At 45.9% G+C, this 26,410-nt stretch overlaps 1 protein-coding gene across 5 annotated transcripts in view; it reads left to right on the top strand.

Moving 5' to 3' along the window:
• Window positions 1–26,410, top strand: part of LOC133133775 (fibroblast growth factor 13) — a 111,892-nt gene that overhangs the window by 83,502 nt on the left and 1,980 nt on the right. For 4 of the 5 annotated variants that reach the window (XM_061249972.1, XM_061249974.1, XM_061249973.1 and 1 more), the window contains 3 exons: window positions 3,660–3,770; window positions 12,135–12,238; window positions 22,946–23,144. In XM_061249972.1, coding sequence (XP_061105956.1) covers window positions 3,660–3,770; window positions 12,135–12,238; window positions 22,946–23,144 — 414 coding nt within the window. Of the gene's footprint in view, window positions 1–312; window positions 1,182–3,659; window positions 3,771–12,134; window positions 12,239–22,945; window positions 23,145–26,410 lie in introns of those variants that run through there. The other variant, XM_061249975.1, reaches the window with a different exon arrangement.

Raw genomic sequence — 26,410 nt, 5'->3', positions numbered from 1 at the left:
TGCTGGAACCGGTTACCGCAGTTAGGCGACGTGTTTTCCTTAATGCAATCGCTTTGTCTTTAAACCAAGGAAGATAGATTTTCTGCATCAACTATTTCCAATTTTCGTATTCAGTTCACTACATTGATTTTCCTTCCATCTTTTTTTGCCTACTCTCTCTCTCTCTCTCTCTCTCTCTCTCTCTCTCTCTCTTTCTCTCTCTCTCTCACTCTCTCTCTCTCTCTCTCTCTCTCTCTCTCTCTCTCTCTCTCTCTCTATCTCTCTCTAACTCCCACCCTCCCTCCCCCTTTCTATCACACACATAGAATTAACACATAGAACGTTATTGAACAAGTCTGCTGTTAACAAGAGAAAAACAAATATCTACATATCCACCTGTTACCCGGCGTTTTCCAGGCTGCGCATCAGAAGCTGCTCTAAAACATCTGCGCCTCTTTTTCATTCGTGCTGTCGGGGCTTCTGAGGAATTATTCATTGCATCTTTCGGCTGTTTGGTGGAACATGACGGTTTTTATTTTTGCCATGGCTCGGACAATTTTAAACGTGCATTCACTTGTGAAGTCGACACCTTTGTTTTTCTCAGCATTGCCTTAATTGCACTGTGTGAATGGAAAGATGCGTCTAAACGTATTCTGTTGAGGACTGCTTTTTTCCGGAGATAAAATGCATCGTTGTCGAGATACGCCCAGGAGAGGGTCGAACATCTTATTCCACAAGCGGAATGTTTAAAAACCGGTGATACAGTTTTCAGTGATATTGCAAAGAGAAAATACTTGAGACATATGTACTGTCTATGCAGCATCATCACTGGCAATTAAACACAACTGCAGCACCAACTGCAACAATGACTTCATTACGCATTTAAATACGATTGTGGATTATTTTAACCTTAATATTTAGATTTAGTAACAGTGTAAACCCCCCGCGAACAGTGGGAGGGTAAAACATTTTCTTCTGGAACTTGGACCATTAGCCAGCCGCCAAACTGGCGATGGCCGCAGCGATAGCCAGCTCCCTCATTCGGCAGAAGAGGCAGGCGAGGGAGCGGGAGAAGTCGAATGCCTGCCGCTGCGTTAGCAGTCCGAATAAAGGAAAGGGGACCTGCGAGAAGCCCAGTAGGCTAAGCGTGTTCTCGCGGGTGAAACTCTTCGGGTCCAAGAAGCGGAGAAGGCGGCGACCAGGTCTGCTATCTGTGTCTTTTTTTTTACTCTCATTATTAAGCAATCATCTTTAGTGTTATTCTTTCTTTCACTCTCGCCATTGTCATCATCATTACCATCATCTGTTGCAGTTATAAAACAGCAATAAAACAACAATGTCACGATGATAAATAATCATGTTTCTGCCCACTGTACGGTTAAAATGTTGCCAATGTATAATATGTAGAAAAACAATAGCCCTACCATACAGTTGCAGGTAAAACACAAAGGTTAGGTTTCAACTTAAACATATTATAATATTGTGTCGGATGTCGTGACATGAGAAACATTTTCCTAATAGAAAGGGAACATACAAAATGCTCAACTCTAAAAGCATCTAGAGCATCTACTGTATAAGGAGTCTGTTATAACAAACTCTAATCAACCATGCATGCTTGCTGAATAAGTCTGTTACTTTAGTTTCTTTTCACACCATAGACTGGCTGGAATACAGTCACATCCTTTGTGTGTTCTAACCAGAGAACATCATGCTGTATTTGGTTTTAAGCCCAGAGAGGGGTCATTCAGGCTGTTGACACTCACAACTGGACCATGTGGTCACACAGCATTTGATACAACCCTTTCCAGTGCCAGGTTCACCTTTCTTCTCTGCCATCTGCACACGGCCTTCCACCCACTGGGCAGGAATATGTGCCCACAAACGTGGATGAGAATCCAGAACAATAGTAAAATCGTTCTAAATAATAAATCTATCATTGGCACTATTACTTCCGCTGCTACTGCCACTACTGCTAATGTATTGAAAAGGCCGTCGGTGTTTATTAATATTTTTCCATCTGGGTTTCATTGATGTGGCCTCAGAGCAGTGTGGTTTGGTGCGTGAGAAGGACGGGAATTGAAAGAGCACTTACGGCAGACGGTTGCAGGGAAGAAGAGCAGCCTCACTGCAGCTAAAGTAAAACCCAGCAAAACAAGTCCTCCACACTGACAGCCCCATTTGTGTCTCATTAGCTTGTACATATTGTAGTCTTGTTTTTTATTTTATTTGCAACAGTCACGCTCCCTCTCAGTTCCTGCACTGAGTATGTGGAAGGGTCCGGAGGCACTGCGCAGTGACCGTGTGAACGCTACGTGACGGCACCCGTTTCGAGGGGTCGTTTCCGCGTAGTCGTAGGGAGGTAAAATGTAGCGACCGCGTTAGCCAAAAACAGGTCGCGTGTTTGCAGCCCCTGTGGCAGTGCCATTATGCTCACAGAGCCACACCCACTGATCCCTGAAAACAAATCAGCATATTTGATATGACAACACCCTTCACTACAAGTATTCAATTCCACGTTCTGACAAATTCCACGGTGTGTAAAAGTATTATATATCATAATACGTTTGCGACGTGACCTATATTGATTTCTGTGAATGGTAAGAGCCTTGCCATTTCATTCAAATTCTCCGGGGTGAATGCAGCAGTTTGAAATTTGTGTGCTGTCCTGCACCGCTCTGCTGCAAGCTCCCCTTTCCCCAGGTAGAAACTTGCGTAACAGGCGTGGGAGAGGATCCCACAGCTGCTGTCAGCAAACAGCGACCCAGTGGAAAGACAAATCAGCCCACTATACGTTGCTCACCCACCCTGACCCCTCACCCTGTGCTGCACTAGAAACTGCCTGCTATTATCCAGGAAATGTCAGTATACTCCTCTGTGCAAGTGCTTGCTCCTTATGGATACCTGTATCTGTGCTCATGTTTTTAATCAACAGCTTCCTCAGGGTGTGTGCTAGTCCCAGGACACTAGCTAAGGATAGCACAGAAAGGGGGTTTCACAAGGGTACTCCTAAAGAAACAGCTGTTTCTGCTATAGACAGACACATATGCACACAAGAACGCTTATTCTCCGAAGCCGATGATTTATACGAATGGCACAGAGCACTGGACCTTTAAAGGTGAAACGAGAGCCCAAATGATGCGGGCCTTAGTGAACGGGGACCTGCAGGGAATCCATCTCTTTCTTCATGACTATGTACGTGTCTTGTTGCAGCGCACGGCATCAGTGAGAGCGCAGCCTTGCTTTCTGTGAGCCTATTACTCCTGCTTGCTGCAGTCCAGGCAGGATGATTATGGAAAGTGGCTGGCATTTTGGAGAAGAAGATGCATCATCGTCCATAACCGTGCATCTCGCCCTGTTGTAATTGAAATCAAAACCACAAACATAACGATGACGAGTCCTCCTCCCTCTGTGTTGAAAGACTACGAACAGAAAAAAATAGTCTGTGCATATTCAGAGACCTTTATAGAGGTAAAAGTATGGGGTATGTGAAAACTGTAAAACTGTATTAAGGCATACTCCATTAGTGGCAGAGATTAATGGAGGTGAATAACTTGCACTGTGCCAGTACTGCAGTTGTACAAAATTACCTTTTTTTTGTTTGGTTTCATGAAAGAGTTGAGCTAGTCAGCCATCTTGGTTTCAGCACGCTGCCTCACCCTTGGCCTGTCCTTTCTCCACAGAGCCCCAGTTGAAGGGGATTGTGACAAAGCTGTACAGTCGGCAGGGCTTCCATCTGCAACTCCAAGCAGATGGAACCATCGATGGAACAAAGGAGGAGGACAATGGCTACAGTAAGTTATCTCCAACACTTTGAAGACAATGCCTCATGCAGTCATCTCCAAAACTATTCAGACAAGCTACTCTGAGTCATGTCCAATCTGTTATGACTATAGCTACTGCCAGTCATCTTGAACAATGTAAAGACGATAGCAACTGCAAGTCATCTCCAAAACTGTTAAGACAATAGCTAGTCTCAGTTATCTCCAGCACTGTTATGACGATAGCTACTGCTAGTCATCTCTAACACTTAAGTCAATAGCTACTCTGTCATCTCAAACACTGTTAAGGCAATGGCTACAGCTTGTCATCTCCAACACTAAGACAATAACTACTGTCAGCAATCTCCAACACTGTTAAGATAATAGTTACAATAAGTCAACTCAAACACTGTTTGGATAATGGAAGCAGGAAGTTGGCTCCAACACTATTAAGACAAAAGCAAGAGTCAGCTCTAGCACTGTGAGGACAGTGTTGTTGTTTTTCCTCCAGTACAAGAGCTGTTACCAACTGTATGACTTCAAATCTAAAGGAATTAGAATATACATCAGGAACCAGTATGTGCTGTATTAATTAGTATTGAAAATGTCTTGTGCTGTAATAAATAGGACCCTATCATTTCTGCAATGCAGTGAATGTGAACTGAGTCACAGAAATCAGTAATTACCACAGAATCTTGCAATTAATATGGAATCCGGAAGATCTTGGGAATGCAAGCACATTCTGATGCTCTGAAACACAAAACAAAATGATGCAATCCACAGATATCCGCTAAGCGCCCTCAACTGGTGAAAATCCTAACATCTGCCTCCTGCTACTGCAACATTTCATTGCATTACAGTCACTTAGCAAACGCTCTTATCTAGAACGATTTGCCAAAGTGGGGGACATCAGTGTTAGCCTCAGGAATACAAAGTGCCATATCACAAAGAAGGCACAAAAGGCCTATTTATGATCAGTTAGCATCAAGTTAGTTGAACAAACAAAGAATTAGTATTGAGAATACAAGTACATTCCACTACACAGCTAATTTATCTCTACACAGCTGTCGGTATCTATAAAATGACTACCCCAAACATAAATAAATAATATTACAATGTTGACCTGTTGCAAGCCCTCAAAAAAAGTGTAATCAAAAAAGGTGTTACTGGTATCAGTCCCTTGGTGTGAAAGATGATACTAAGCAGGTATTCAAATTGAAAGGTTAGGCAGAGTTATCCTGAGCAGCTTTTATTTCAAAGTAAAAGATGAATATGACTGAATGAATAAATATCAAATATATTAATATATAAAATTAATATACTGTATGTTTTATGTGATATTCAGGAAATCTGAAATTGGGAAAAATAAAATGGAATTTAGGAAAATGTTTTAATAAACATTATGAAGTACGTACATATTAACCTGGACATACAGATTCATAGACATATTTAGTAATTTGTCAATCACATCATTCTCAACATCTCTCTCTCTCTCTGTCTCTCTCCCTTTGTCTCTGTCTCTCTCTCTCTGTCTCTATCTCTCAACCTCTGTCTCTATCTCTCTCACTTCCTCTGTCTCTATCTCTCTCTCTCTCTCCCTCTGTCTCTATCTCTCTGTCTCTATCTCTCTCCCTCTCTCTTTTGCCTGCTAACCGTCATATAAACTCCACTTCCCTGTGCTTTAGCTGTCAGGCTCTGTTCTCTCTGGCTCTCACACATGAGCTCAATGTTCAGTGCAGTAGCTCACCACCTCCTTCCCTCAACCCTGTGGTAGTGAGTTTCCCATCCCCCCACACCCTTCCGCATAGAAAATCAGTGGAAAATTAGAACAAATCAGTTTTGTCAAAAAACACTGTGGAAAGAAAAGGCGAAAGGGTGCTTCCTACACTGGTAGAGTCACTCCTGCATGTCTGCCAAATTGACCCAAACAGCCATGTTTGCCAATGGGCTCCATGTGTGTCCACTCTCAGCCCTAATGGTTCTCTAAATATGAAACAGACCAATTATTTTGTCATATCAAACAGATTATGATGCCACTTTGAAACTGTACAGTTGGAACCAGGCTAGCATGAACTGGAGCCAAAGCATCTAGTCTAGAGCTGCAACACATGATATCAGACCGAACACTGGCGTATGTCCAGTTCTAAAGTGAATGCCTGGACTGCAAGGCAATGCCTGGAGGCAAGGCATTTCTCTTAAAATATGAACTGGAAGGGGGGAGGTAAGTTTTTTATATAATGAATTATTTGGAGCTTGTGTTAATGTCATCTGAACACTATTACAAGGATTCAAGAAAGGATGTTTCCTTTGAAGCATGACACTGCAGTCATGGTTGCACAGACTGGTTTTGTGGGATATACATCTGTATTGTAGCGTGTTCAGGGAAATAATATTAGTTCAAGGAGTTGATATGGATTGACCTATTAGAGGATGATAAGAAAACAAACATATTTAAGAAAGAGCCAGGAAGCTCCTTCATCTTTGATTGGTTGACAGCACATTTTTCCAGCTTTCCATTCATGCCCACACTGAATGGAACAACTCTTGCAGACTTGTTTTGGTGCAGTTGGCTTTGAATCCCCAGCAGAAGGGGTTCATTCTCACCCTGATAACGCTTGAGCTGGTTGATGGGGCCAGGCCATGTGTTAACCCTGCTATGCTTCTGCTGGTCCAAGTCTCTGTGACTTTCAGAAGCTTTCTGAAAGTCGTTTTTGAGTCACCCTGGAGCGCACCATCAACTGTCACTATATTACATTAGTTATTTAGCTGACGCTTTTATCTGACTTACAGGTGATTAGACTAAGCAGAAGCCAATCCCCCCTGGTTCAATGTGGGGTTTACTCAAGGGCCCAACAGCTGCACTGATCTTACTATGGCTACACTGGTGCTTGAACCACCTACTTTCAGGGTCCCAGTCATGTACCTTAGCCACTAGGCTATAGGCTCTCACACTTACTGGGACCCAGTCCCCACCCATCGATGGGCCAAAGGCAAATTTACAGTCGACTGCCTAACTAGTCACTGCAAGCACTGCTTGGCTCTCGTATTAGTTCAGTGAAGCAGGCTTTTCTGGTGATATTCGTTAACAATGCACACCTACTCTTGAGGGAAAGCAGAAATACATTGTACTGTATATTGTTACATTGTTATTCTGTAGTCTATTTTCTGGAATCATGTTTGTGGAACAAACAGGACGCGATGTGCTTTGAGTATCGCCGTACCCGCAGGCCGACGCCCCGGTAACCAAGCAGCGGCGAGTGCGTCACCTGTTAGCATGGCGCTAGTTGCAACGGCACACAGACCGGCCTAATTTAATTACTGCGCCAATGCTGAGCGGACGCTCCACTCCAGCTGCGACCAATTAGAGGAAATTCAATCAAGCAGGTGCGCCGGTTTAGTGCGTCCCAGGTTTTTCCGACCAGGGAATCGTCAGCCTCCATAGCTCCCGGAAGGCCTCGGGAGAGCGGAAAGGGGTGCTGTGATCCTGACATAACGCCGCCAGCATCCCATGGGCCTCCTCGGGATATGGAAGGAGATAAATCTGTGCGTCGGCAGACTGAGGTTCAGGAAAAAAAATCTCTCCAGGTCTCTCCACACTCTACCGGCTTGTAGTTACACATTTCCGTGCCGAAGATAGAGAGAATAGTGTTACATAATGAGTAGCCACCCATATCGCAAATTTTCGGATACTTTGAAGAGAAAATGAAAAAAGCTTGCGAAGACGGGGAGAAAGAAAGCAAGGCCATTCACACTGATGTGGAAAATTTTTTTTATTAGGAATTGGGTACTCTTGTCTCCATGGCGACTGCAGCGCAGTGCTCCTGGAGCTCGTTCAGTGCTGGTGGGTGAGGACCTACTTGCACATGCAGACAAGCGGTCAGACACGCACATGCACACGTAACACGCAGCACGTGCACCCTCACATGCAGGACCACGTGTGAGACGCGCACCTTACCGGCAATAAGTGTGTGAAAACATCCGCTGAGGCGCATTTCACTTTTCTGACGCAAGTCTGGTTTGTCGATATTATCTCGATAAAACACCAGAAGCTGATGTCCCACTCATTTTTATTTTGCAAAACAAACGCGTGGGAATGTTACGCAATATTGGCGTTTGTGATTAAGAAGTGTTTTCAAAGGGTGATGTTTGTTTTTAAAGGAATGGTTTACACAGATCATTCTGTCCTTTTCCTTGATAGCGGCACAGTAGTCTGACATTTGACTGAATAATCAACGCCTCGCTCTGAATGACACTTCCGTGTCATTTTTCTCACGGCTGCCTTCATTTTGTGTTTAGTCTTTAAAGTGCGTTAGAAATGGAAATGTCGAGCTGAGTGTACAAGACCGCAGCTGTAGATAACACACTGCTATGGAGACTCTGCCTTACGGAAGCACAAACAAATCCTATTAAAGTGAGGAAAAAGTCATTCAGTAATGTCCTTCAGATTGTTGCCGTTGAGATCGGATTAAGCTGTTAAAACGCTTGCATCGAAGAACACCTCTATTTCCGATCCCGTGAGACTACCTCCAGTTTTCATGGGATCTCCCAAAGGTGTGGCTCTCAGTGTTTACTTCATACATGCACCTGCACTAAAGCTCAATCAGATTTACTTCATTTACTTTATTTCATTAGATACCCTTTCCCAATTGCCGGTGCAAATACAATTAGAAATGGCATGGAAAATGCACAGAGCTGATGGGATTTCTTACCAAGCTTTCTGTGTTTATAAACCATGCATGGTTTAGGGTGATACAGTTATAACATCTCTGAATTGGATGTGTACTGTACGTTGAACAGTAGAGAATCAATCCCTTCTCGTGTCTTAGCGGTTTTTTGGGGATGTTTTGTCAGTATCTAAAAAAATTGGAATATGCCTTGATATCTGCATCTCTTCAAAGCCTCCTATGGAAAGTGGCCAAAGTCAAAGTCTTTGGAGAGAGATTCATTCGATGCCTTGAGTCCGTCCAGTTTTGGACCTGTGCATCACATGTTCCGGCAGCTTCCCACGGGCTCTGTGGAAAGAACCGGAACCCTCCCTCTCCACAGTCAGGAGACCAGACAGACGAACACAAACGTCAGCTTGGCGACGTTCATTTCCATCGGGTCATGTCTGTTTGCCGAGCATTTAAAGAGCGGCTTGCGAATTTACGAGCTGGGCTCAGTGCTTGGAGTCATTTTAGATTTTAATCTGCCTTAATTTGCTGCACAATAGCGCACGCATCCACTTTATCGCTTGTCATTTTGCGGCGGGCGCCTGCAGAAATCGGTACGGTCCGTCGCGTGTGCTTCTGTAGCATGCCTCGCAATTAGAGCACCGTGATTGACTTTCTGAAGACGCTGGGCCTTAATGTTCCAGCATGACTGGAAGGTATCGGAGACAAACGTGTTTTTTTCTTTTTTAACGCGCGGGGAAAGATTGCCTTCATCACGGGTTGCGCTTTTAGATTGGGTTTGAACATGGGAAGAATGATATTGGTCTCATTACCCATTTTGTTTGATGTAGCGCGTGGAGTGCAGACAGAGGGATTATCAGCCGTGCTGAAGAGCACTCGAGGGCCGTCCCGGGCTGAGGGCAGTGTCTGGACGAAGACGGCCGCGTCCTCGGTCTTAATGAGAGCCGCACTCAGACTCAGGTGCGGGGTGAGGTGGAGGTAATTGAGTTCTCCCTGGAAATCCCTGATGAGCGATGGTGTCTAATCCCTCTGAAATGAGGTCTGTCGTGAGCGTGTTTGCCCGCTCTCTCCGAGCGTCACACGGCCATCGCAGGAGCCCATTGGCCGGGAAGGTGCCTCCTCGGGGCAGGTGCCGTCGTAACTGTCAACCGGATCAAACCGGATACACCCTGCCAGTTGAGGAGAGGGGGGGGAGAGGAACTGAACTGGTTGAAGAGGCAGAAGGGATAAAGAGGTGATGATGTCGTGACACCCCCTCTAACCCTCCCCTCCACCTGCCTGGCTTCCCCACCGAGCTGCATCCTGCCCCGGTTCCGTGTTCCCCGCAGGGGCGCGGCAGCATGGCGCCAGGGCTTTCTCTCCACGGCCTGACCCCCGCCCCTGTGGCGAGAGGTTCCCCCGGACAGCGGGGGTGTACCTGCGCTGTGTCTGTCAGGCACCCCGGCGGTCAGAGCACCTTGCGCCCTCCCCTGCTCGCGGCTGTGAAATATTAATGGCAGCTGTCGCATGCTAACGAAACCGCAGAGCCGGAATGGAGGGAGGCCGTGGTGTCAGGAGGGGAGCATTCAGGGGATATGGCAGGCAGAGGGCTTCATTTGTAGCGCTGTCAGAGAGCAAAGCATGGCATCCGGCGCCGGATTCGGGTGAGCCGTAACCCTGTTGGCAGCAGCCGGTGCGCTGATGACTCTCTGTCACTGAGAATCGGCCTGGCGCGGGCCCTGGAGCAGCTGGCAGACGGTCGCGGGAGGGGGCTGCTGGATGTTTGGCGATGCGCTTTGTCACCGGTGACTCGCTTCTCGCACGCAGGCACCGAGAGCAGGTGGCGGCCGCTGCCGCACCTCCTCTCACCTCCCTCTTATCGCGCTCGTAGCTCCTCGTTGCTCCTGTCAGTTCGGTAGACCTTTTCCCTGGGACACACCGAAGCTGGTAGTGACATCACGTGGACCCGGCACAGGTGGAAAACACCTCTTTAACAGGAAAGGGTTAGGACCGGACTGCTTTTGAGAAACACTTTCTGTAGAAGGATTGGCACATGGCTGTTTAATACAGTTTCTTAAATCACTGAAACTTTTAATGCCTTTTAATATGTGCAGAGGTTACTAAATGTTCACAATGACCCAGTACATTCTAGTATGTTCTCTTGGTCGTGGTGTGAAATTGTGCAGCTGATTTGGTAGCAGGAGGCCCAGGCTCAAAGGACACTGCTGGGCAGCGGGGTCCACCCACTGTCCTCACCCGTTTACATGAAATGACATTACATTCTTTTCACCGATGCTTCGTCGGTGAAACAAAGGGGCATTCATCTGATTAATATGAGGAATACTGAGGTTCTCTGCCTCGCCCATAGACTGGCTTACTGATCACATTAATGTCTCATTGTCTACAGCACTTCCTGCGGTTTCTGTTTTAATCTGATTGATTGATGTTGAAGAAGCACACAGTTGTATATACAAATAGTGGGAACATGCTCCTGCCAATTCTGTCCCAAGTCTGTATTGCCCTATGTCATATTCCCTGTGTGTGATACCCTACTGGCCGTTCCCCGTATAGTACTCAATGCACTGTGATATTCTTTGTGAGCCATTTCCTACAGTATGTATTTCCTTTTGGTTGTTACTGTCTGATATTGTTGTTGGTTATTCCTCTGTCAAGCCTGGCCCTAGAGTAAATTCAATTTTGAATGGAGATTATCCATACAAAACTCAATTTAGTCCAGGAATAAGCTTAATTGTGTCTGTGAAACTCACCGCTTATGTTTTATTCCATGTATAATATTTCTTGTGTTTTTACCTTATGGGGGAAATTTATGGAGACTGCTGGAAATTGGATGTTGAGGAAAAAAATGATTTAGCAGGGTATTTACTAAAAGTAATTACACTTGTGCAATGCTGTAAAATATTCAGCTTTATAAAAAAAGAAAGGAAAAGACTGGCTGCTATTGAAAGCCGGCCTTGCATATGCCTTGTTCATAACAATGGACATCTCACCAACAGCAAGGAGAAGTCTTTCCCTTAGGCACAGCGAGTGTTTGCCGTAACAGGTAATCTTTTATCTCAGGTCTATGGTATTACATATTGTGGCAGACTATGGCTTTGATAATGTTTATTTCTCCTCTGGATATTTCTGAGACGGATGTTGAAGTAGAAAACTCGCTCCAATCGAATTTGTCATTTCTGATGACAACAACCTCTCATTCTAGGAAGAGATATAGCAGGCAATTTTCTTTTCCGCAATTCCTCCCATCTTGATAAATCCCCGCATATCTACTTACTCATTTTGTTCAGTCTCGCCCACCCTAGAGGACCACAATGGAAATAATCCTTTGTGTTTTATATCCAATAGTTTTAAATCCACTCGCCATAAGTCAGTCACTTACTCATACAATAAACCAAATCTACTCCCATCAGAACCTGCAATAACTACATATGCATTGACACTAACCCACAAAATTCAATTGCTCCCACTTCTATCATATTTCAAATTCACTTAATGAACATGCACCACTTAGGAACCAGTGTTTTATTGAATGTGATGACCACTTAGCATGTATTTTATCCCCGGGAAATACTTCATGAATCCGTTCCTGTGTTATTCCCCATTTGCTATTCCTTGTTACTGGCAACAGTTACATTCCTCGTGTGTTACTATTCCCTAAGTTGTTGCTCTTCACATCCGTATTCCCTGTGTGTCGGCGATTGACGGCCTCTCCGTGTCTCTCCCGCAGCCATATTCAACCTCATCCCCGTGGGGCTTCGTGTGGTGGCCATCCAGGGCGTGCAGACCAAGCTCTACCTGGCTATGAACAACGAGGGCTACCTTTACACATCGGTGAGTGATCCCATTTGCTCCTCACGGGGGGTTAGGGCGGGGCGGGGAGGGGTGGGGGCAGTAGCGGGAGAACGGGGGCTGAGTCTGTCACTTTATTCAATTTCGGTTTTAGCATCAGGAGCGGCTGTCCTCGCAGATAAGGATAATTGCTTAGCTTCGTCTCCTGCCCAGCCATCTTTCCCGCCGTTCATTTTGTCTGGCGATGAGGGAGAGGGAAGTCTCCCAGGCTAGCCGTGCCTGTCGGTAAGAGAGAGACAATCAAAGTCACCTCACGGCAAGCCAGACAGAGATCTGAGCCCCTGCCAGCCTCACTCCATCAAACAGGAGCACCATCGCCTGTCCTTAAGGGCTGGGATAATCTCCAGGCATATTGTCAGCTTTTACTTTGGAATGGCCAAGGTGCCTGGCAGTGGGTATCAGAAAACCTGACCAAACAAAACAAATGCTTTCAATGTGATTCAGATTCGGAATCAGAACCAGATTTATTGGCCAAGTAAGTTACACATAGAACTACACACTGTGTAGTCCAGAAGTTTTGGGACAGTGACACTATTTTTGTTGTGTTGGCTCTCTCCTCCAGCACATTGGATTGGAATGAGGTTAATGTGCTGACTGTCAGCTTTAATCTGAGACCATTTACATCCATACTGGGTGATCAGTGCAGGAACTACAGCCCTTTGTATAGACATTACCCACATTTTATTGGACAAAAGGTAATTGGATAGTTGGCTTCCCAGTTGTTTCTTGGCCAGCTATGCCTCATTGCATCATTAGTTCCTGCACAAGAAAGCTAACAAAAGGTCTAGATTTGATGCTAGCTGAGACATTTACATTTGGACTCTGTCTCAACCTGAGGACCAAGTCAGTGCCAGTAAAGCATGCCTCCATGAGGCTGAACAATCTGAATAAATCACATGGCCAAAATATTGGATGCATCAGAATCAACAGATTTGTACAAAGAATGCATTTGTGAACTCAGCAATAGGAGACAACTTGGTCACCCACAGAAGACCACAATAGTGAATGACCTAAAAATATTTTCAATTGTCAGGAAAAAACAATTTTCAGCTGTTTAACAGACCAAGAATGCTCTCCAGGTTGTAGGCATAGATGTGTCATAGGTAGAAGACTACACCAACCTAACCTCAAGGGGTTCACTGCAAGATAATAACCACTGATAAGGCTCAAAAACTTTTTAAAAAAGTTCATCCAAACAGTTCTACAATGAAGACTTATTAAGAAATTAATTCTGTATGCGGAAATTAAGTGTACAGAAACATCTTATCTGCTGAGATCCAACCAAATACCTCAAACCTCATTGGACGGTGCTGCACTTTGCAGCAGGACAATGAGCCCAAAGATACCCGCACCAAAAAGTGGAATGTTCTTGATTGGCCAAGTCAATCACCTAAACTTTATACCATCCAACCACCCACCATCCAACTGAAAATCACTTCACTTTACAAAGACAAGACTGAAGGCTAAAACCCCCTCAACACAAACAGGAACTGATGGCTGCAAGTACAGGCCTGGCAGAGCATCGCCAGGGAAGAGACCCCACATCTGGTGATGTCTATGGGTCACAGACTTCAGGGATTTGCATCCAAGTACTACATATAACAACTATATTTAAATTGTGTTAATTCTTGCAATTATTCTTGGTCCTTAAAATGGGTGGGGGAGCTATGTATAAAAAGGATGTAATTCCTACATGTACATTAAAGGAAACTTAAAATTAAGGCGGACAATCTACGACTCTTTAACATCTTATTCATTGTTCATTTCAAATCCAATGTGTTGGACTACAGAGCAGAAAAAACAGAACCAGTGTCACTCTCCAAATACTTTGGACTGCACTGTGTCTCGTTTTGACTTAGATCACAATAAACAATACAAAGGGAAATAAAGTATATTAATGAATGAAAGTAAAAAATGTGAAATATGCAGTATAATATTGAATAAAACAATACCTCAAAGTCATTTAGATGGGTTACATGTCCTCATGCATTTCAATTGCTGTTAGTGATGTACAGTATTTGTTTGAGTTTGTTGAATTTACCTCCCACATTCAATCAGCCTTTGTGGAATGTGTGTCCTCAGAGCGTTTCCCATCATACCCACCTTTGAAACGAGGATCCAGGTGTCAGATTAACTCATCACCTGAATGAAATTAGAGTTTGGCTGCAGCAGTTCTTAAGAAAAGGACACACTCTAGACCAGAGGGGGGCAATGAGGGCCGTATCTGTTTCTGCTTTTCATGTCAACTGCTGGCCCTAATTACTTAATTGGCTCTAACATTTATGCCATCTGATGTTTTAGCTACAATTCTTGATGGAGGCATTAATGACAGCCAAAGACTGTTCTTGTGTCCCTTTATTATATGGTTTTACTGTGATCTGTGTTGGTGTGTACAACCAATTAGCTAATTTAGCCAGAGTAATTGGTGGAAACAAAAACCTGCATACACGGAATTGCCCACCCGTGCTCTAGACCTTTGCAAGCTCCATCGCATATGGTAGTCAGTCAGGGCGTGGCCTGCTCACTGCGTGGCTGACTCCACCTCTGCCTTCTGCCGGCAGTGTGGCGGAGCTGTGTGAAGAATTGATTGTGTCAGCTGGGTGTACATCTCCCGTTCTCAAAACAAGTCGAAACCCAAACCCTTTCATGTTTGCTCTTTGTATTTTCCCCATGATTGTGCCATCATGGCTGGCCTGTCACAATGGCAGCTCTTTTCTCTGTTCTCTCACTCAAAGGGGCAAGTCTTTCTGCTGGCGCTCGAGAGCAATCCGCTGTTTATCTGTCAAATTGAAAATAATGTGACATCACTCCGTTGCTGCGGCAGCGATCATTTTGTTATAAAAAGAAACGGTTTTATAAACTGACTCCTGTGAACAAGACCTTCTCTCGCGGCCTGCGTCTCGTCTTTGATTAAATGTGTTATTAAGTCATGAATAATTCAGTGCCAGCCCAATGAATGTTCTTATTCCCCACAAACAATTCTGCAAATTTCACAATGTTCTTGGCAGTACTGGTGTAAATAGCCCACAGGTTTTCAAATGAGTACATCTCACGTTGATGAATATTTCTCTGATGACAAACTAGAACCTATTGGAAGAGTTTGGGAGAGGTAGAGTCAGAAAAAGCTGTACTAAACCAGTATTACAGAGAACCAGCAATATGGTTTACAACATGGTTTGCAAGCGTGCAGAATATCTCTTCTATTCCGTACACAAAATGGATGCTGACAACATGGGAACACAACATGGATGCTAACGACATGGACACACAACATGGATGCTAACGACATGGACACACAACATGGATGCTAACGACATGGACACACAACATGGATGCATGAACGACTGTAGGTATTTTATGCTTCAGTGCCTATGTCCATTTCCCATTTGCATACGCTTGGTTGTGTGCAATACGACATCAAAACAATGTTAAAACTGTAGTGCACTCAATGACTGTTTCCGGATGTTACCCATAACATCAGTCCATGGTTTCAGTTAGTCAGACACTGTTGAAAATTGTTGTTACATTCCAATAAATGAGATTTCTGCAAGGGAAAAGGTCACTGGGAGTTAAATAAAAAGGTGATAATCTTTTTTTTTTAAATGGGGGAAAAAAGCTTCTTCAGCCAAGAAGCAATGCTCACAGTAAAATGGCTGATCCTCCTCTGGGTTTTTAATGATCTGTCTGGAATGGGCTTAGTTATGTTGCCCACACCAAAGATCTCATTTCATAAAGTTGGCTCCTCACAATCCTGTAAAAGGTAATTTACTGCACATTTCCCCTGCATGGTAATAAAAACAGGGCTGCACACTACACCACAGTACCGAAATGTTCTATTGCTCCTTGAGGGATGCAGTATTTACAGGGAAAATGTTTGCTGTGAATGGCAAATGATATGGAGTTCTCCCAAAGGCGTGTCAGAGTTTGTGTTGTCCGTTGGTGCTGTCGTAGGCAAGAGCCTTCCTCTGTGTGCACTAGGTCTTAAATAACCCTCCTTCAGAACAGAGTAGACTGTGCCTTAGTACTCTCAGCAGGGCAGAGTGTTCTGTGAAAAAGGCTCAAGACAAAGCAAATTGATAGTAAAATATTACATGTCATGCTAGAAAAGTACATTCATTTGCAGGTGCACAATTATTATTTGTTGCCAGAAACTCATTCTCATTGGATTTCTCCTGACATTTTCATGTGAGAAGTTACGCAAGTGGAAGGACACACCTTTTTTTTTTTTTTTTTTTCACCAAGCAAGTACATAATCATATCTTAGAAATCGTTAATATTTTATAGCCTTGTATAATTGCCCGGAGGGCTGCGGATGAGGAAATGATGATTCCTGAATGTGCAGGATATAGTATTAATATTATAAAGTGGCACGTAAGTGCTCCGTGTAGTCATCCGCTCCTCCGTTAATGATGCGTTGCGTTTTATAATCTTAATTGTGGTGCTCGGAGTTCTTAGGAATCGTAAATCACTGCTTGCATTTGAAATTAATTACTGTTTGTGTGCAGTCTGCGCTGGGAAGGAGTCGTCTGAGAGCAGCACTACTGCATTGTGAAGGGTGCAGTTTGGATTTGTTTGTGCGGTAACCACAAGGTCCGCAATGTAAATTCAATTGATAGCAGGTTGACGGTGATTGTAAATCTCTGATGTAGGACAGGGAACCCAGTCATGGACTAGTGGTTGATGGAAAGGTCCCTTTGATTGGCTTTTGTCATCATTTTGCTCTCTCTCTCTCTCTCTCTCTCTCTCTCTCCATCTATTGGAGGAGAAATAGTGAGGAAAAAAAGAGAGGAAGAGGGAGAAGGAGAGAAAATGTGAACATGTGGGTGACTGAGAAGATACCAGTGTACACTGAAGTCACCATGCGTGGGAGAGCGCAAATCAATTAAACATTTTCACATTTCCTTCAGTCCTCTGTACTTCGGCGTTCTGCCCCAGTTTTTATAGACTTTCAGCAGAATAATCTGAGCTGAAATTATTCTGCCATTTTATTTCAGAGGTGCCTTTGAAGTGCACTTATTAATTTTGCAGTGGCTGGGATTGGGCAAAGGCGGTGAGTGTTGTCGGGATCCTGGGTGCGTGGAGCGCACCAGAAGCTGTCTGATTATTGTGGAGAGGAGGCCAGGAAAGCGTAGGTTATCTAAAGACATATGGCTGAAGTGGTTCTGGGTTGTTAAAGGGCTGCTGAAATCTATTATTTATTGTATGTGTATTCATTATTTATCTGTATTTCAGGATGCAAATAATGCATAGATCAGTACAGCTTAAGAGCACAACACCTGCAGGGTGATTAGTTTGCTGTGCACTGTCCTGTAGAGGAAATAAAATAAAGCCTTTTATCGAGCTTTCTATTGTCTGCGTGTTTTACTGTAGAACCCAGCCGAGCAGTGGGCAGATTCTCATTTATTCTCTGGCCCTCTATTGCTATTTATTCTAGAATTAGTGAGAGTCAATCGCAGAATTAATGTTCATCCCCCCACCCCCCCAAACAACTGAAGACCAGCCAGTTGCTGGTGGATTATATGCAAAATATGGTAAGTACTGAGAGAGGTTTAAAAAAGCATTTCTGCTTCAAGACCTACAAGGGATGAAGCTATTCAGTCAGATCCAAACCTGTTGATCTGGTGGAAGAGAGAAGCAGCGAGCACACGCAGTGGCAGCGCTGACAGGCGGAACGTTCCGGAACGAGCTGGAGCGTGCCATTGGTGGCTGTGCTGATGAGTACAGCAGAGGTTGGGTTTTAATGGAGAGCAGGCAGCTGAAGCACCCAAAGGCTCAATGGAATGGACATACGATAGTTGCAGACGTGGGTCAAATATGTAATTGTTTCGGATTCAAATACATTTCTGCGATTCGATTGATCTTGCCTGGCGCAATTGAGCCAACCAAGAGATGAGGTTAGCACGTTTTGAGAATATTTCATACGTCAAAATAGCTCAAGCACGTAGAAACTTATTTGAATCCAAAATAAATATGTATTTGACCCAGGTCTGTATAGCTGTGGACGGCTCTTGCCCAACTTGCCCCTTTGGTTGGGGGATGGGGAGACAGACCAAAATGGAGGATGAGAGTGAAAGACTTTGGCGAGGGAGAGCTGGAGAAGGGGTACAAAGATGTGAGCCTGCAGCTCATTGGTATGCCGCCTGTATACGCGCACATACACACACACACGTGCGCACAGCAGAGCACGTGCACACCCACACGTCCATGAGATCCTCAATCACACGCATGCTCCTCCCTCAGCGACCCAGGCAGGGGATACCCTGTGGGGGAGGGGAGGCGGAGAGAGAGAGAGAGAGAGAGAGAGAGAGAGGGGGGCTTTGGAATTTCCAGTGTCGCAATAAGACGGGAGGTACCTCCAAGCCGGCAGGAGCCGTGGCCGCTGGTGATGCAGGATCCGGGGGGAGGGGGAGGGGAACGGAGTAGAGACAAACCGAAACGATGGAGGCGCATCCAGAAGCTCCCCCCTGGGAGCGTCACACCCTTCTCCCCCCCCCCCCCCCCCCCCCGCCGGGGCTTGGCTCGGCTCCCGAGCAAGTCGCCGCCCCGGGGAATTCCCGAAAAACAAAGCAGACGCGTCGTCACGGCGGCCCCTTTCCAAATGAGCGTTCCCGTTCGGAAGCAGCCCGCATTTCTGCCGTATCTATAATGCACACACTCTTTGTTAATTCTCCTCCCGTCCACTTTTTTTGTGAAAAAATAGCTTTTTCGGGTCAAGCGTGTTTACCCAGTGTAATGGTGTTGAGCTGGATAAAAGCCGCATTGCATTTAATTTTTTTTTTTTTTTTTTTTACCATCACTCAGTTATCCTGTGGAATGATAACTAATGTATCTTAATGGGGTAATTTAAAAAAGTACATTTCCTAAAAGCGTTCTTCACTCAGGAAATGGATCATGACAGTAAGTGAGAGTCATGTGACTTAGACCATCTCTCTGTAGACTGAGGGGGAGGGGGGATGTCCTCCCTTAATTAGCATATTTCTTCTGGACTGGTTAGCCCATGAGCAGCCATGTAATACCAGAGGAGAAGATCGCTTAATTCAATAGTTTCCTGTGAGATGGTTCTTACCAGCCCCAGCCAGCTGTGAAGTCCTTAGCTTGACATTGAGGAAGAGTACTGTAACAGGGGTCTGCTAATGCTAGGTAGCAGTTGCAGTTGCAGTTCAAATTGCCCTGTTGAGGGAGCGTTACCAGCCACTGCATTGTGCATCTCTCTCAGTCCAGGCTGCTGAACATAGGCAGATGCCACCAGTAACATGACACGTACAGAAAAGGAGGTCGTAGCACAGCTACGGCTGTTGTTTATTGCTTCTTTATATTCAACCAATCATTGTGGTTTCCAACGCTACTGGACAGAGCCGGCACCCTGCAGTCTCGCTGGTGGAGATAAACAGGGATCTGGGCTCAGCCGCAGAACAGTTGATAATTTTCTTCGTTTTCTCTCAGCTGCTAAGAAACGGCGCAGTGATTAATACAATCCCCCCCATTCTACGTGAGCCGGTCACCCCGGCCTCCAGAGATTCCAGTCCGTTCTGGCGCAGCCCTGATAAATAGTTTCACGCTCGCCCCGTTTTGACAAACCGGAAGGCGGGTAAACGCGGTTGATGTATGGGGGGAGACACACAGGGCGGTATAAACGTGCGGGGAGGTATAAACGCGCGGCATTAGAGAGCCGACGCAGTCATTACCATCCTCCTCGGGTACGTGGTCTCTTTGTTTTGGAGATCCATCCTGCGCTCGCTTCTGCGGCTGCTCGGTGCGGCTAAGTGCGTCACACACCGTCGGTGAGGGAGTCCCGTCTCACACACCCCCCCCGCCTCCTCCTCATCTCCACCGCTGCAGTGCACTGTTGTTTTTGTTGACGTTGTTATCGCCGACTCTAATTGAATATATTTCGCGAGATAGAATTGCGGGTTTAATCCGGTCGTCCCCGACAGCAGATTAACGTTTGATTCGCGGTTAATTAATCTGACCTTCAGTCGCCGCGGAGACGGGCGGATAGCGAGTGTCGCAGTTACGTAAGCCCCGCCAAACCGCCTGATAATCCCTTTAAAGTGTGCGGAGATTCCAGCTGTCTGTGAAGATGTGTATTTATCGGGGAGGGGGGGATATTGCCTGTGTGCAGACGTTCTGCTTGAGCACTCTGCAGCAGAGCAACCTCAGCCGGCTGTCACGAACCCCCCGACTCCGTTTCAGCGCCGAGACGCATCGCCGACCGCGCGCGCCTCCGCCCCGCCAGTCCGTCCGCGTGCTTTGGGTTTTTAGCAGCCTATGAATGCCGAGAGGCTGGAGCCACGCACGTTTCCCGCCGCCTCGGATAGCCCATCGCTCTCTCTGCGAGCACGGTGCGGGCACAGCTCAGAACGTTTGAAATGCGAAGGGCGGACCAGCGCGGTCCAGGACTGTCCATCTTGATTAATGAGTTTGCAAAACCCCTGGAAAAGAAGCTGACGCATCGTTCCTGCGGCCCCTGCACCGATGCTACCTTTCCCCAGAATCCCCCTGGAGGTGCCGGTGCCTCAGCCCTCTTCACGCTCACACAAGTTCGGTGTCATCAGCGATCAGGCTGTTTGGACTTTGTTGCAGCATCCTGGGTTGGGAAAGGGTCATGACAATACGCTGCACCCTCACCGGGCCACTCTGGCCGTGTAAGGAGGAGTTAAATATGATACGCGGCCTTGCTTTTGGCTCTGAGCCTGGTGACAAAGACAAAGTTCTTTAACAGTGGCTACGACCTCCCCTCACAAAACATTTCACCATTAGCTCGCCATCAGAAAGAGACAAGTGCCTGCTAAGCTTGCACGCGCACACTTGCTTGTGTATCGTGCGCATTTTCAGACACTGAAGGTATTGATCTTTCTCAGGTATGAATAATAAGGCGGACAGCTTTCAAAAACCAGACAGTTTTAAATTAATTAGCGCCCTTTGGTATACGGGGAAGGGAGCTTGAAAAGCAACGCGCCACTGTGCTGTTGGGCTGAAACTCTCGTTATGAGCCTTTTCGCACATACGTGCATCGCACGCAGCAGAGGAAGGGACTTGATTAGCAGCGTTGGTGTGGAGATGGGTTCTGACAATGGAGCGAAGCACAAAGCCTCACACCTTTCTCTGATTCAGTGCAGCTGCGAAAATTAAATCTATTCCGTCAATGCGTCACCGCGCCTGAGAGAACCAATTAGCATGGTGGCCATGAAGTACCTGTGAATGGGTGGAGCTGTTTGTTTTGCAGCAAAGAGAGATATACACAGAAATACAGTGAAGTCCGTAAGTATTTGGACAGCAACACATTTTTGCACTCACGCTAACATCCAGTCTCTATGCAGGGTTTCAGCTTCAATTCCAAGGGTCTTGGGTGAACCATGTAGGAATTACAGCCCTTTTTATACATCATCCCCACAATTTTAGTGGGGACTATGGTGTGTCTCTCTCTGTATGTAAGTGAAAGTATGTGGGCAGCACCTGAAGTGAAACTGCCCGTGGAAACAAAGTCACGGATAAGGAATCACATGTGCCTATTTGCACGGCTGTTTGAGGTCCCACCACCTAGCATGGAGACAGAGGACATGCCACGTGTCAGAAAATTGAGGGGAAGAGACGGAATGGAAAGAGATGGAAAGAAAAAAAGCAGATAGACTGAGCTGAAATAAACGAGGAGAAAGGCAGAGAGAGGGAGTTGAGATGAGGAGGGAAGAAAGATGGTGAGAATTACGAGGGAGGGAGGGAGGGAGGGCAGGGTGAAGTGGAATGGGAGGGGGGCAGGCATGATGTCATCGCTAGAGGCAGTCAGGCGGAGTTCTGTTAACAGCAGCTCCTGAATCTTGAAGCTTTTCACAGCATTTTCACTGTAGCTGCCAGATTAATGGTCCCCGGAGTCAGAGTAAGTTTTGTCAGATTTCTAAATGAGAGGACAATGAGACATTTGCTGCCGCTCTGTTTTAAGAGGCTTTTTACTCCAGGCTTTCCGCCAGTTGCTGTGAAATGTACTAGAAAAGCCATTGTTATCTACACACATTGACAGACAAGCTAACAACTAACAATCTAAAATCCCAGGTTTATTTACTGAAACTAATGTTATTGAGCATATAAACTAAATAGCCATTTTACAAACATTGCTTCGGAGAAGCACTGATCCTTTAAACAACTGAAGCAAAAAAAGGAAAATCAATGTTTAATTTTAGGAATGTTAAGTTGGTGTCTTATCAGTGGCCTCGCAATAGGTCATTCTGTACAACTGACACTGTAAAGATGCAAAGTGAATAACCTGTTTTGTGTAATGAGGTGTGTGGCCCTGCTTGCATATGTTTGAGGACATTTGTCTTTTGTTGTGTGAAGGGACTGCATATCAGCATTGGTTTCTGAATCCTAGCATATTTAAAGGATGAGAGAAAGCATTCAAAATCAGTCTGTTATTTCTCTCTCCCTTGGGTGTCTGAGTGTTCCTCCAGCTGCTCTCCTTGGCTCACTCATTCCCTAATTCTTTCTCTTGTTCTTCTTCTCCTTGCCTCAATCGCCCTCCCTCTCTCCATCTCTATTGTCTCCCTCTTTCCCTTCATCTCCCCTTGTCTTTTTCTCTCTCCCTGTCTCCATCTCTCCCTGTCTCCCCGCTCTCCCCTTGTCTCCCTCTCTCTTCATCCCCCTCTTTCTCTCCCTGTCTTTCCCTCTCCCCTCTCTCTCTCTCTACCTCTCCTCCAGGAACACTTTACGCCGGAGTGCAAGTTTAAGGAGTCAGTGTTTGAGAACTACTACGTGACGTACTCCTCCATGATCTACCGGCAGCAGCAGTCGGGCAGGGGCTGGTACCTCGGTCTGAACAAAGAGGGCGAGATCATGAAGGGGAATCATGTGAAGAAGAACAAGCCGGCCGCACACTTCCTCCCCAAGCCCCTGAAAGGTGAGCGCCATCTCCGCGGCGGGGTCTCGGGCGTGACCATGGGTACCCCCGAGGTGCGAAAACCGCCTAAAAAGGTTCAAATGCTTGTAGCTGGGGCGGTACCCTAGCCAGCTATATATAATTAATTTGCTTGTTTTTCGCTTGGAAAACTTACCCAAGGAGACCATTACTGTACTTTCAGGGTACATTTGGGACATTTTATCCTTGAAGAATAAAAATGTGCCTCCACTGTCACTTTATTGTGTGTAGGGGGGTTTCATAGTTTCAGGTTTCCTTCGCTTTCGCTGGCGTTCTATAACAACAGACCTCCGTGCAGTCGGTCTGAAGTGAATTTGCTCCAGGATGGGGCTAGCTCCTGTCTCAGGGCACCTGTCACATTGTGCCCGCATCGTTCTGTGCCGGTGTTCCGGTGTTGGGGCGCAGTGGCAGGTGTCTGGGAGGACGCTGGTCAGTCTGGGTAGGCGGGGGGCAGACAGACGGCAGACGGGGAGCGACGAGCGAGGTGCTTTATTTCCCTCACCGGAGGGCCGGAGGAGTGCTGAGGGGAAGGAGGAGCAGGCTGCTGCTTTCAGAAAAGGCCACCTCTCTTTCATCTACAGCAAAGCCCAGACTTATCTGTCGGGGACGAAAAGAAGCATTAAAATTCAGCGCCGGCAAACGAAGGAGGCGGAAAGCAGGCAGCTTCTGCTGAAGAGGCAGCAGAGGAGAAGAAAGCGCTGTAATTGCAAAAATATCAATAATAACAGCGGGGAAAAAAAGCTGTGATTACAGAATTATGTGTGTGAGAACGGGTGGGGTGTAGGGGTGCGGAGATCAGCGAATGTCGTAATCCTGTCAAAATTCACTATTTAATACAATTTCGCGAGTGCTACAAGGAGTGTCGTCGTGCTCTTGAGAGACCTGGGGCGTGTAAATCATGGCGCAGAGAAAATGTACGTTCGCCAAACCCTGCTACACATGGAGCCAAGGAAACGCCCAGTTACAGCCCCCTCCTGCTCCCACCCCTCACCTCATTGCTTCCCCGTGGGACATTGATGTACGTGTCTCCTGGTGTTGACAGTGCCATTAATCCATGTGCAACACTATAGTGGCTGAGGATGTCGCTTCATTGGAGAACCTCCATGAATTAATTTCAGTATCTAGGGGCCTGCGATAAGCCACTGATATAGAAAATTAATATTAGCTGAGCAATTGTCCCTCGGTGGAAGGCTCCGTACAGCTCTGGTAGGAATTATCAAGTGTTTATCCAGTTGATTTAATGTGATTTTTCTTTGTGCTAGTAAGAAATAATTGAGATTATGTGCAGTGTCTAATGAAGAATTTGTTGATTAAGAATTAGCAAATATGAATTAAAAATTGGGGGAAGCCCTTATTTGATTGTGAAACTGGGGATAGAATGTCTATTTGAGCTAATTATTTGGAGGGGGGATTTAATCAACACATTACTATCATGGACTTGGCCGCACACCTTTCTGCTAGAGATCCCTGCATTGCGGTCCTGTTTGGTCTTGATTTTCAGGTTGGAGAGGTTAGAGTGTTATCTCTGAGAGAAAGGTTATTTACACATACTGACACAGCAGAGATCTTGGTCAGAATCACCAGGTTCTTTAATATTCGGTGTGAACCGCAGGCCGAGGGGAACGATGAGTCGACGGACTCGAAGCGCAACTGTGAAATCAGGAACCTGAACGATCCCACCTGAGAGGTGGAAAACGGGCACTCCGCTCTTCTTTAGTGTCGAGGTTAATTCCGTGTCTGAGCACCCTGCCACACCATTTTACTGGGGATATTTCTGAAGCAAGCATGAAACGTAATCCTCCGCATCGCCCCCTAAGACATTTCCGGCTATTTCCATACCCTGCTGCGATTTTAAAGCTGAAACTGCACCGAGTGGCAGACTCCAACACTCCCATGAAAAATACCGCACTTCGAGGAAGAACGCACTGTTACAGGAAATGGAAGTGTGTCAAGATGACTAGTATTATAGAGGCAAGTGCACTTACTTAGTATTTAGCGTAGGTGCTAGGGAAAAAGAAAGAAGAACAGTAAGTAAGGAAGTCAGAACCGCACACTGCTGTTAATGCTCCCTGGTGATATACAGTACAGTGCGGTCCGTAAGTATTTGGACAGTAGTACAATTTCTGCTCTTTTGGCTCTCTACTCCTGTACATTACATTTGAAATGAAATAATAATATAAGGTTAAAGTGCAGACTGTCAGCTTTAATTTCAGGGTATTTACATGCATATTGGGTGATCCGTGTGATTACATCCCTTTTTATATCGTCCGCCCATTTTAGGGGATCAAAAGTAATTGGACAGCTGGCTTCTCTGCTATTTCCGATTAGTCCGGTGTACTCAGTCACTTCCTTAGTGCAGGTATAAGAAAGCTTTCAGTATCTAGTCTTGATTCTTGGCATTTGATCGCCTTTGGAGTCTGTTATTGACATTTGTCAAATGAGGAACGGAACAGAACATGCCTTGGCCGGAACATGCCCTTTCACCTGCGCTTGCGCTAGCACTCGGCTGGAACGCGGCTCCTGAGCGGAGACCCTCAGGAGCGTCGTTCGCTGAGCGTCTTCCAGACAGAAACGAGGAAAGCGGTCCCTCTGAAGGGCACAGCCCTGGAGCCTGGCGGCTGAACCCCTGACCTTTAAAGCAGACGTCCCTCGGCCCGGCGCATAAAGCCACCGTTAATAGGCCCGGCATCGATCCTCGCGGCCTCGCCCCGGAGTGCCGTATCGATTGCCTTGGGCGTGTGAAGCCGCTTTGTACCGACGCCTTAAGCACAGGAGGATACGCTGAGGGATGATGTTGCATCGGTAGTTTAATAGCCGCAGATGGACCTTCAGGCACACACACGGCTTTCTGGGAAAAGGCTTCTGTGTGAGCTTCCTGTGAAACCCTTACAATGTTGTTGCTTTTCAGAGCTCTTTATTCTGTTTATTGTCATCATCCTGTTTCCCAGTATGTGGGTCGGGACCCACTGGTGTGTCGAAAGGGAGTTGAGATGTGTTGCAAAATGCATATTAAAAAAATATGTAACTTACTGTGAATCATACTTACTGTACTATAATCACTCACACTAGTCTGTTAATGCACCTCTTACGCACATTGCTGAAGTTGCAGCAGGCATGTTGTTCCTTTGTCATTAATTAAATACAATTCCATATTTGAGCATGTGTTTGGCTATGTTTTCATATGGGGTTCGTCACAGAAACATTTTCTCCCATTAATTGTTACCTTGGACAGAAATGAAGCATTGATC

This window comes from Conger conger, chromosome 7 (genome assembly GCF_963514075.1).
Source record: "Conger conger chromosome 7, fConCon1.1, whole genome shotgun sequence".
In the NCBI taxonomy this organism is placed as follows: Eukaryota; Metazoa; Chordata; class Actinopteri; order Anguilliformes; family Congridae; genus Conger; species Conger conger.
The sequence above is the reverse complement of the archived record's forward strand: the minus strand, read 5'-3'. Positions and strand labels throughout refer to the sequence as shown.